General features: G+C 38.1%; 1 protein-coding gene across 2 annotated transcripts in view; it reads left to right on the top strand.

The window, feature by feature from the left end:
* Positions 1-13,141, top strand: part of LOC131229449 (K(+) efflux antiporter 3, chloroplastic-like) — a 47,858-nt gene that overhangs the window by 2,354 nt on the left and 32,363 nt on the right. For both annotated transcript variants that reach the window (XM_058225410.1, XM_058225409.1), the window contains exons 3-4: positions 3,444-3,545; positions 9,380-9,460. In XM_058225410.1, coding sequence (XP_058081393.1) covers positions 3,444-3,545; positions 9,380-9,460 — 183 coding nt within the window. The remainder of the gene's footprint in view (positions 1-3,443; positions 3,546-9,379; positions 9,461-13,141) is intronic.

Here is a 13,141-nt window from a genome sequence, read left to right as displayed (position 1 = left end):
ATTTTTAAACTCAGAATTCATCTTGAAACATTGGAAGCAATCTAGCATGATGAACTTTTGAAGAGATTTACTGGCCATAATGATTTGGGAATGGTTCGCAATCATTTCCAAGTCATTCGAGCAAATGAATTACTTTAGGGATGGTTTAGAAGTCTGGCCAAATTGGGATCAGTACCCCCTTTCCGACCGAACCAATCCACCTTGAATTGGCAGAGAGGAAACCTGGAACCGTTCAAGGTGGGCTCCTGCTTCCCCAATTTTTCTGCTCCAAATCTCAAGTGGGACAAGAATGGCCATTCTATCCCATCTGAGATTTTGTTGGAGAAGAAAATGGCCATTCTTATCACACTTGTGATTTGCCTGTGGAGCACCCAGTCCAGCGATACCAGAACTTCCACATACTTATGTTTTTCATTGATGGGTTGCTGCGTTGTCAACAAAATGAAAATGGTTTGCACATTAAAAAAAAAGGACTCCATGACTTTCTGACTTTTTCTTTAGGTAATGGAGATTTTTTTCTGCAACGTTGAATTTATTGAGGCAATGGGGATCTCTTTGGACATAGAGAAATAAATGTCATTATCTCCTAGGTTTTTTTTTTTCTTCCCATGTAGGCAGGTGTTTATAATTTTCCTGAAGCTGCAATTTGTTTCCATGAAGTGTGGGATTTCTTTCCATCAATGGATCGAAATGACCCATTAGATCTTGAGTCAGTAACACAAATTTTTGTTTCAACACAGTTAGAGCCATCAAATTTGATTGTTGCAAGGGGTTTAAGTGAAGAAGCAATCAAGATGGAATTGTATCTTAATGTGGGGGCATCTTCACACCGGGCTTGAGTGGGGTGGCTTGTGGGATGCAGGGGTACACTCGGGGTGGGCGGCCCACGAGGAAGGTCGGCCAAGGACCTAACCCATGGATTTGGGGCCTGGGCTATGAGATAAAGGGATTAATTCGCCACGTTCTATCAGTTCGAGCTTTTAGAGTTAGTGGTTAATTGTCCTGCATCATATCTACTTGAAGAACAATAGGACATACAAATTTGAAGAAAATTTTCCAACTTGGATGCCTCAAAACTTTCATCCACTCCTTAATCACTCTAATGGCGGGAGTAAATGAATAAAAGAATTAGAAAATAAGGTATGTGGAATCTCATTGCAAAGAGAATCTAGATGAATCTCACTCCTAGTCCTGGGTTAGAAGACACTTACTTCTATATAGATGTTTCTAGCCTCAAGAAACAAAAAGAAAGAATTTCATTTAGTCAAAAATATCAAATAAACTATATTCATCCATACATATGGTTATGTATGTAGATACAAAAATGTTCCTTAAAATAAAAGAATCCAAGGCTTAAAGCCCATTGGCTCCAATTGTTACCTAAATTTCCTCATCTATAAATTATAATAGAAGGAAGGAAAGGAAACTACCTTAGAGATTCCAAATACCACTCTGAAGTACTTCTCTATAAAAACCATATGGCCCCAGGGGCTCTAAGTTCGTACAAACCCCTTCCTCTTATTCGGCTTGTATATAGGCATTATAAAACAATTAACTGAATTTGTCAGTTCCACATTCGTATCTGTTCACTGTTATAACCATCTGATCAGATTTGTAGGTCTCATAGTCCAAGCATATAATAGATCTTGTCCTGATCTTCCACCACTAGCAGTGGGGTCCACTGTGGATGATCCGAGAATCGTGCATCATTAACCCCATACCTCAATTGGAAATGCTCATTGCTGCAACATTTAGGATCCCAGTTTGAAGGTTGAAGTAGTTACTATAATTTAATGCCATTTTCAGAAGAGAAGAAAATAGGTAACGAATAAGGAAAAGCATAGAAAGATTAAGGTTTGGTATGAATGTGGTGAATGTGTTGGAACTAGCAAGCTCTAGACAATGGGGGAACAAGTATTCTTAATGCTACCATCTCAATAAGGAATGGGGTAAACAATTTCATCCTTTATCAGTTTTACGGCTAGGGCAGAGAAAATGGTGACATGGACATGCATGGGAGATTGATTGTGAATGAGGTGCAGGTGTAGTTGTGAAGGTGATGTGAAAGAAGGCTGTGACAACAAAAAGAAGAGGTGAAGAATGGACAAAAAAGAAGTCGAGCGAGAAGGAAGAGAGGATAGAGATGCGAAATAGAGAGGAAGATATTTTATCAATGACAAAAAATTTATTAAAATGATCCAGTAGGGAGGAGACAAAGGAGGCAAGATCCATCAAGGTAATGTATACGACTCCTGTTTACAAAGATAGAGAGGAAAGCTTTCATTGGAAACTATATGAGAACAAAGGAAGAGAGAGTAAAGATGCATTATTGAAAGGGGAGAAAGTAGAGAGTAAAGATCCACAGCCTTTCCTTTCCTCATCCTTGTTAAAAATATCTTTTGTTCCCCTACCCAAATTCAATAATGATACACATACACTCCCACCTCTTAGGATCTGAGGCCCCTCCTTGTTCTATTCCCTTGCCTGCATCTTGATTGCATGTAATCTGTCATGCTTACCCTAAATCTGATGCGAGAAGCCTGAGTAATGAGAGTTGGATTTATGATGACACTATTGTGTGGTGCGAATTAATAGGAACAAGAGGTGTGGAGCTTGTCTTTTGTATGTGCAGAAAACTACGCAATTTGATGAGGATCAGGTGAATGTTGCCATGTCAAGGGAGAAATTAGTGGTGGGGAAGATGCTTCTTGTAACTGCACGCTCCTTTTCTGGCTAGTTCAAAGTTTATTGATTTTGTTAGACTGATACCTCCAATTTGTCAAGATTGATCATTGTTCTTGCATCCTGCCTTTTATTTTACATTTTAGTTTGGCTAGCTCATACCAAGGATTCTTAAAGCATATTTCATTTATAATAATAAACAAAATATCGAACAGGGTTTCTGAATTATTAATTTGCAATAGGCTGACATTTTGCAAGGCTATGTAGACTGGGTTCTAAACAGTTTGAAAACAGTGTTGAGGCACAGAATTTTACTTTAGTCTTCACTACAATAAAATTGTTGCTAATATTTTTCAGATCCTGCTTGATTCCATGTTCTTGTGAAAGGTTTCTTAAAAAAAAAATTGCAATGAACATCTCACCATTGCCTTCTTTTTGATGATTCTTACCATTACCATTTTACTTAGCCCCATTGTTTAACAATTATTTAAAATTCTGATGGAACTGCCTTACCTACCTTTTAATAGTTCTCTTTAAGTTGTCTGTGATTCTTTAGCATATATGTCTAATGGCCATCATATTTAGTTTGAGTGTGTCTTGGTCCTAATATTTTAGTTTTATTTCTCTTTGTTACTCTATGAATCGTTTGCAAAAAATGTAACCTTAGATGGTTTATCTGCGAACTAAGTAGCTTGATGTGTCCTATTGATTTCACTCTCATTCTATTACGGTGATAATTGAGATCCCCCACTTGGTTGCAGATACTGGGTTTCTTTTTCGGTGGAGTTGTACTAAACCAGTTTGGCCTGATTAGAAACATCACAGATGTTAAAATTCTCTCAGAATGGGGAATCCTTTTCTTGGTGAGTTCAATTCTCTGTTGCCTTTTGCTTTGTTCTTTGTTTGGTGTTTGGTGTTTGTTTTTCATTTTCATTTTTATTAATTTCTTGTGACCAACCGTATCTGCCAACAGAATCTCCACATTTTATACTTTTGCAACCTTTTGTGAATGCCAAATAGATAATGTCAACAGTTTTATTTTATGCTAGTGCATTTGATAAGGATTGTGTTGTGAAGGATCTCTAGACATTTTCTATCCTGTGACATGCATATTTACGAATTGGTTGAAGATTTAAGCTTGGAGTATATCAGGGAAAGTTCATAAAGGAAGACCATTTGTTCCCTCATCATGAAACTTAAGGTTTTTGCTGGGGGCATCAATCAGCTTGGTTTTGCTGCACAAAGAACCTAATTTACTTGTGACTTGGATTATCGCCATTCAGTCATCAAAATTGCTTGGTTCATATTTGTCTCCTACTTCCTGAGGAGGCATGGATTTCAATGACCTTGCTCAGCTACAATATGATATGCTTTGGACAAATTTGACCTGATTTCTGTTTTCTTTTTCTTCTTCTTCTTCTTCTTCTTCTTCTTCCTCCTCTTCTTCTTGTAAGAAGCTCCAAAAAAGTTTTAGAGGACTTCCATTATCGTTGAAAAAATGGTTGGGCTTCCATAGGGTGGCAACGGGCTATGCAGCCCGACCTTCAAGGTCCAGGGCTTGGGCCCCTAAACTTGTCCCAGGGGCTAAGTCCAGCTTGAGATCTAGGCATGAGGACCGGGCCAGGACCAGTGATGGATGGCCCAGCCTGGTGCGTTGGCTCGATCCAAACATTACGTGGTCCATCATTATACAAAAAGAATTGACAGTTTAAAGACACTTGTGAGTGTTCCAATTTGCCATACATGTATAGTTTTAAGACACTCATTGGATCTAGGACATGCTACAATGATTCAAATCGTTGATATGATGGGGCTCATCGTAGATGGAGGATACCCACACAATTTCTTAGTTTGAACTTATTCCAAGCCTTTGATCATTTAAATCTTTTCCTTGCGGGGCCAGCCTTGGCATAGCCCAGCCATATAGTGCTAGGGCCTTTTCAGCCAGATTATGGTTAGGGCCAGGCTAGGGCTTAGGGGACTACATTCGGGGTAGGGCAGGGCCAACCCCAGCCCGACCCATTGCCACCACTAGGCTTTCATTACGTTTTCTCAGCTTTGTGAAAACTAATTAGTCAAAAAGTGTTTATGCCGATTTCATAATATAATAGTGGGTGTCAATTTATAGTTTGTTGAACTTAATATCATTGCTGTGTTGCAGTAGGAGATATCCAGGCTACTTTCAGCTTAATCATTAATCACTTCTCTAGTCATAAATTGTGACCTGGGTGGTCATATCCAATTTTGGTGGTGTATGGTGCATGTTGATGCACAAAATCATGGACAATCATTGTAACTAATGTACTTTATCAGGTATTGTTATCCCTGTAGCATCCACTGATGATATCCTGATTACTGGTGAATGGTGATGGCATCTCTGGGGCATCACCAGTCAAGAATCAAATAAAATAACTGCTCAAACAAAAGATTTGGCAGGCTTGAGATTAAGTATTAAAATCTGTTTGGGTTCAAGCCCATAGCACAATGGTAGATAGGGCATGTTTCAACATTGAGTTCTCGGGTTCGAGCCAGGCTTACCTGTCAAACAAATAATTAAAATCTGTGTGGCAGCATGTATTAGTTATCTCTGACCAAGATGTTTCCTCCAATGAGTCATGATTATTTTTTGTTGTTGTTGTTGTTGTTGTTGTAACTCTTGAGTTCCAAATACCAAAACTAAACCTAAAAATGAGAAAAGGGAGTAAAAAATACAAATATATAATGTTTGCTCATTATATGTAACATAAATTTATCACAATGGGTTACTGTTATGTAAATTGACTAATGTAGCTGTCATCTACCACTATCTGATACAATAGAAAGCCTGAAAGTGTGCAGTCTGTTAGGTTTTAAGAATTCGCTGCTGTACATTGTCCAACTCTTCTATGCACAACTGACAAACAAATTGATAGAGTTGACATCAGTGACTCTTACTAGTCTGTTGGTCCGATGATATACAGTGGCGGAGAGACTGTCCACAAGTTATGTGTAAAGCATGGATTAAGCACGTTACCATGCTACATCTACAAATGTGATCAGAAGTATAAAAAACTTCAACTTCAACTGCTATATTCCTGCCTCGAGTTTTGATGGGAGAGTTGAGGAGCTCAACATAGTCATCATCTCAATAATGGTTTTCATTGCCTTGAGTGAAGCAATAATGATTAGCCAAAAACAGATGCATACCAAGCACACATATCATCTTGGATGATATTTTGAACCTTGCTCATGATATTTCTTGGTGATCAAGGCTCTATGAGAAGCTCTACTTGTTACATTTAAGCCAAAGCAAGTATGCTTTGGAATTAGTTTCTCACTTAGTTAACAGTTAATTGAGCACTGGATTTTCTCAGGCTTTGTTAGCGTATAATTGAGTATTAAACATACAATTGGAACTTAATGTGAAGTTTTCCTCACATGAGAGAGATCCTTCTTTTGATGCTTCATCTTACCAAATGTTGGTTGGGATCTTATGGTGACTCCAATGTTTTGAATAACAGTATCAGTGGGTGTGTCAGTCGGGCCCAAGAATGGTGTGATATGGGGTGTATCAGACTGACTCGGACAATACGGGCCTATACTGAACGAACACCAAAAGATTTATAAAAAAGAAAAAAAATGTAAAACATCATAATGTATCCTTTTTTCTTGTGTTTTTAACATGTATTCAATGGTGTATCAGACCATTCTCTGATAAGAATGTTGTCTGCCAGCTTGACCTGTCAAAAATCAACCAAATGAGTCCTAACCGAACACCGATAAAGCTTTATTTTGGTGGATTAGGGCCCATTACATGTGAATTCAAGAAGAAAAAGAAGAAGAAAACGACAAAAAACGAAGTGATGGTTTACCTCTTTTTCCCATATTTCTCAAAATGGTCCATTTGGACCATTTCTCTATGATTTGTCAAATCCCACTCAAATATTATGTTTTGATCCTAAAAATAGCCCTAGGTCTAGTCTAAAATTAGTTTCTAAGCTTCCTTTATGGTTGAAATGGAGAATAAGTAGGAAAATGTGAGAAATCTAGAAAATAAAATTTTCAAACTGGGCCTTTATAGCTGTATTAGCCTGCGTCGACCATAACAGCCCTGTATTGGTGCCGATACAGAGTGTATCAGCCTTTATCAGTCGATATGGGCAGATACGTCCTTTTTTTTCCCTTAACAGACCAGTTCACCCCCATAATGCATAACAGGGGTGACCAATGCGGTTATGTGATGGCTGATCAGCCGTAATGTAACTGATATTCAAAACTATGAACGACTTACCTAGACTCGGTGTTTGCACTTTATATTGCTAGTTTGCCGTTGCTGTGTCATCTATATAGCAGCAGTTCATCATGCCTTCGGATAAAGGAGCATCTGGCTGTCGACCATTTCATTCAGCTACGTCTGCACTTGAGTTGACTTCATATTTAGACTCATAATGGGTTGGATGCGATGCTGTAGCCATTCCACTACTGCACTTTTTCATCTTTCTTGGGCCTTGATATCTGGGAAGATGGGGAGTCATTTTTGATAGGCCTATTGGAATTGAAGATTCAAATGAGGTCGAAGCAAAGGCTCTCTTAGAGGGCCTAAAAATGTGATGTAGGACTGATGCATGAACCAAATATGATGTGAGATCAAGTAGCAAAATTAAGGTAATCAACAAAAAATATAAAACTTGCCATTATCATCACAAATACCAAGAAAACCAAAAGAATATCATGCATAATCCTAACCTAGGTTACCAGACATCGTCGTACAAGATCATTAAATAAAGAAAACTAGGATCTCATGGATGGAGGGACATCCAATTAGCATAGGGAAAAGTTTATTTCAAAGTAGGAGATCTAATACTACCTAGGGTAAAATTAAGGTTAGGGAAATTGGGAAAAACTAGGAATTAGGGTCTATGGGATCAAATTGGGAGAAGGGGTTAAAGGATTTAGGTGTTAGTATATGGGATTAAGGTTTTGGATAGAAGGGGTGTAAGGATTTTGGGTGAATTGAAGAATGGGAGAAGTTAGGGTTTGGGAAAATAGGAAAGTTGGAGATTTCTAGGTTTAGGTTAGGGTTTAGAAAAAGGAAGAAGAGGGTTTTGCTTTAAAGGTAATGGGAAACCAAAGGAGACAAATGGATGTTCGTACAGCCAACCTGAGATGTCACACGTGTGGCTAGATTTGTAGGGTTTAGCTTGTGGATGGATATGGGTAATGGGGATTAGAAGAAAGGTGAAGGTTTGGGATGGGAAGATCGAAGAATTTCAAACAAAATATCTTGATGGTGGATGAATGGATGAGGATGTGAGGATAGATGGAGACCTCACACCTCCGTTGATGAAGATCGGTGTCACACCAATCTCTCTTCCAATCACATGAAAGATATCTTCAAATCACTTGAAGATAGAAGAAGAATAAAAGCAAGGGAGCTTTCTCTTCTCCTCCTTTTTTTCTTCTCAAAATCTAATAGCATTAGGGCTTCACACACCCATCTTTCTCTTTTATAGTTTCAGAAAAGACTTTTTACAAAAAGACTCTCTCAAATAAGATTTTCAACATTGAGACACTTAATAAATTAAAAGTTGTTCCTAATTCTCTAATCTCAACACAAATATAAGGTATACTGAAAATAACGAAGCATGTAAATAATCTAAAAAACTAAACTATTTCGTAGCCCATGGGTTCCACGATCAAGATGTTCAATGATGGTCCAATGGTCTGATCATCGTGTCCACCCAATCCAATGGTCCAATGTATCCATCAAGCTCCTATATGCAGCCCACGTGCATCTTCCCAGTGTGGGGTCTTCCAGATACTCGCACATGCACATGGGGTCTTCATCATGATTACGGGTACTCACCTAGCCATAGGGAAATCGGTGTGGCCCACCTCCTCCTCTGATACGTATGCAAAGGTGTACATAAAGTGATGTCCTCATCAAAGTGTTAATGAATTTATTTGCTGGCCTAAGATGATTCTCCCTTTTGTGTAAGTTATGGCCTTCCATTGTGGAGTCACTGAAGATCATCCATATCGATTTGGGATTCTATCCTTTTAGCCTTTTGCTGAGTTATCCTGGTATCTTTTGTTTTAGGTACTCTATAGTTAGGCTGCTTTTAAGCTGTTCTTATAATTTACTCTGCTAGAGATATCAAGGATTTTTCACTTTAGGCTGTTTATGTATTTATACATGTTTATGATGTGGGTATACTTAAACGTTATTACTTTTTAAAAGTTAAGACTTTTATCTACGTAATGGAGATTCAATCCTCTTGTTTATTGTCTAAGGGTCCTCAAGCTGTAGTAAGGATCATCTAATATGTAAGTGTCTTAGTTGTTTACTAGTATGTAATATTTTTCATGTGTTCCTGTTTCTGCTTCTTTTACAGTATGTCATGCATCTTTGTATGTTTCTTTTATTTATTTATACTTTCAAAAGTTAGTATCAGGTAGAAAAAAAACTAATGTCCTATATTGTGAGTACACTAGAGGTAAGATTGAGTTTTAGTCCACTGGCATATTTATACATATGCTTGACATTCCCTTTTGCACAGGTCATACATATGATTTCTATTCCTCCCACAATGAATGATGTAACAGTACTTCATAGTTTAAATGCACAATGTCCTTACATAAGGTCCTTGATCTTGATGTACCTTGTACTAGAACAAAGCAAGTGATTTCTGATCGAATAAGTTCTCCTCTTCCACAGTTGTTTGAGATGGGTTTAGAGCTCTCACTGGCTCGACTGAAAGCTCTTGCGAAGTTTGCCTTTGGCATGGGTTTGACCCAGGTTTGTTGTTGACAGAAACTCACTTTTCATAGTTTACGGGAACAGCTGTGCTTACAAAATGCATGTTACAGATGCAAATCTAGATGTGCTTATTCATGTGGCCTTTGTTGAATTCTCTTTCACTGTAGTCAAACATATGTTGAAGTTTGGCATGCATCCCATGTTATCCAATTTAGGATATTTGTCTCCAAATTTGCTAATTTATTCTGAAAACACACTTGCTTCCTCAAAATGCGAGAAGTCTATCAACTCCTGATGTTAAGGACTTAAGGTAAAAGCCACCAAAGAGGAAATGAATATTGTCAAACCATCTAATAGTGTGCAGTAAGTCTTTCTCAGTAGTTTTCTATGAGAAATCTATCCAATTGATTCATTTCCCAATGTTAAGGCAAAAGCCATCAAAAGGAGATGAGTATCATCAAACCATCTGCTAATCTTCAGCGAGGCTTTCTCTGTTACGAGTGTTTGATTAGAAGTCACCTGTAGTCTTACTAAATTTTGTAGCTACTTGGACCTGAACTTCTTAAACAAATTGAAAGATTCTCTTTAGTCTTTTAGAAAATTATTAAAATTATAACAGTTCTAAACAAGTACAAGGCCAAACATTCCACATCAAACTTCTGTCAAGTTATAACATTTCTTGGCACTTCTTTCGAGCAGCGAATACATCTGATCAATCAGTCTTCAAAAGGTACAAGTCTTAGTATGTTATCCGTGATTCCGTTTAATATCCCTTCAATCCACACTATAACTAACCACACACCCAAAACTGTCAATAAACAGCATGGCATTCTATTTTTAGTGCGTCATACGATTTTTGTCCAATCGGACTGAAGCTAAACTATGATTGACATCTTTTGATAGTCAATTGAATTGTATGATTTGAATCATGAATCTCAGGATTTGAAAACAATGTCACCATCTCATTCTTAGTCACATATGTATGTGCCAATTGGCCCAACAAAGGAAAATGCAGCACCCCTTCCCATTTGGAAAATATTGTCACCCAGGTTTTACATAATAGTATCGGTCAGCGTATTGGTTGGGCCCAAAAAGGATACGATATTGGACATGTTGGACTTCTATCAGCCAAAAATATTTATTTGCCCCTTTTTAAAAAAAAATTTACCAAGAAAATAGGAAAAATTGTAAAACACTGGAGTCTATCATTTTTAATGTTTTGAAACGTGTATCCAATGATGTATCCAGTGTTTAAAGTATTGATATGTTACATGTATCAAATGAATGAGGATGTGGAAAGATGTATTGACATTGCTGACTGACGCAAACAGTGGGAAAAAAGGTGGAGTTTTTCAACAAAACTTTAGGGAATGTTAAAAGACACGTGTTCGTACATTGAGGAATCAAAATATTGCAAAAAACAACTATACATAGTAAGTCTCCATTTTATAGGGGCCTAAAGTATGCGTTGTCCAAAAAAAGTAGTGCAATTATATCTATAATGAGTTCATATCATTCAAATACCATATAATGTAAGTAATAAATCATGGCTTCTCAATTTGAGGGGTAAAAATGAAGGAAATTAGGATTTCCCCATTTTCCCCATTCACCAACTCAAATGTTGATTCATTCACCACAAATCCATGCCAATGCATGAAAAAAATGAAGTCTCCATGGATTTTATCTCACCTTTGAGTTCCCACCTATCTATGCTTCAAGTCGAGATTTCTCCTATAAATCCAAGATTCGATTCAACGAAAACCAAAGTGAGTGGTGGAAATCACCTAATGAGCAAAATTCAAAAAAATAAAAATAAAAATAGTAATAATAACCACAAGATAAGCCAATTTTTTATTTTTTATTTTTTCCATTTTTTCTATTTTCTGGCTTTTCTCGTGAATTTCCAGCATTTTACGGAAGTGTCCCGGGCATTGCTGATACTATCATTGGTATCGACGATACCAAGGAACTTTTATATTGTCAAGGGGCCAAAATATCTCTGGTATTGCCAAATAATATTATTGGTGATATTTGGAATTTTCCATACTTGGGGTTTTAGTATCATTGGCCCGTCAATACCAATAAGGCCATAATATCGGTGATATCATCGACAATATGGTGGATATTTGGAACACTGGGTCTTATCATCGACAATATCCCTGATATTGGAACATTGGGTGTATCATTTCATTCTTTGATAAGAATGTTGTATGTCAACTTGATTTGCTAAAAATCAACCAAATCCAAATAGGCCCTAGTTGAACACTAATCAAGCATTGTTTTATGGATGAGGGCCCATTACATTGAAATATGACAGAGAAAAAAAATGAAGATAGTGTTTCCCTTTTAATTTTTCCCGTAATGGTTCATTCCACTTCAATTGATCGAATATCACTTAAATCATATATTTTGATCCCCAAAATTAAACTTAGATCTAGTATAAAATGAGTTTCTAAGCTTCCCTTTTGGCTGAAATTAAGAAACAGGTGAAGAAATCAAAGATAGGTTTATTCTACCCCCCTCCAAACGGGCCCTTTATGGTTGTATCATATTGTTGTGGATATGGGGTGTATCGGCCTACATTGACTAATATAGGTCAATATTGCCCATTTTTCTTGATGGACCGTGTCAACCTGTATCGTGGGCTATGGTCCATATCATGAATGGAGGTAGTAAGAAGAGACTTAGGGCATGTTTGGATACCACCAAATAACTTACTTTTTAACTTATGTAAAGTCAATAAGTTACCTTTTTCACTTAAGTTAGTTTGGTAAACATCATTGTAAAAGTAACTTATGCGTTGAAAGCTACCTATCTCTCAATAAGTTTTTTTTAATAGCTTTTTACTTATTACTTTTCTACCTCTCTCTCTCTCTCTCTCTCTCTCTCTCTCTCTCTCTCCATATCAAAGGATGCTCTCTCTTACAGTCCATATCAAAGGAGGCCCCACATGATGGACTGTCCACATCAAAGGGGGGCCCACACGATGGACGGTCCACATCAAAGGTAGGCCCCATGTGATGGATGACCCCATTTTAACGTGGACCCACATAATGGATGGTTCACATCAAAGGTTGGCCCATTATGATAAATAGCCCGCATCCAAACCAGGCCGATATGATGGACAACCCACTTTAGAGGTGGGGCTTACACGATGGATGGTCCACATCAAAGGTGGGCTCCACGTGATGGGTAGTGGACATTGAAGCTGGGCCCCACATGATGAATAGTCTACATCAAACGTCAGCCCTTAGTGATGAATGACCCACATCCAAGGCAAGGCCGCATGATAGGTGACCCACATTGAAGGTGGGGCCCACATGATGGACGGTCCACATCAAAGGTGGGCTTCACAAGATGGGCAATTGATAATGAAGGTGGACCACCCTACATGATGGATGATCCACATCAAAGGTTGGCCCTAATGATGAGTGGCCCACATGCAAGGCGAGCCCCGCATGATGGACGGCCCACATTGGAGGTGGGGCCTACATGATGGATGGTCCACATCAAAGGTGGACTCCACAAGATGGGTGGCGGATATTAAAGCTGAGCCCCACATGATGGACAATAACATTGATGGTGGGCCCCACATGATGGATGACCAACATGAAAGGTGGGCCCTACATAATGGACGGTGCACATTAAAGGTTGACCCCTAATGATGAATGGCCCACATCCAAGGTGGGCCCTGCATAATGGATGGCCCACATCAAAGGT

This window comes from Magnolia sinica, chromosome 16 (assembly GCF_029962835.1).
Source record: "Magnolia sinica isolate HGM2019 chromosome 16, MsV1, whole genome shotgun sequence".
Classification (NCBI taxonomy): domain Eukaryota; kingdom Viridiplantae; phylum Streptophyta; class Magnoliopsida; order Magnoliales; family Magnoliaceae; genus Magnolia; species Magnolia sinica.
The sequence above is the reverse complement of the archived record's forward strand: the minus strand, read 5'-3'. Positions and strand labels throughout refer to the sequence as shown.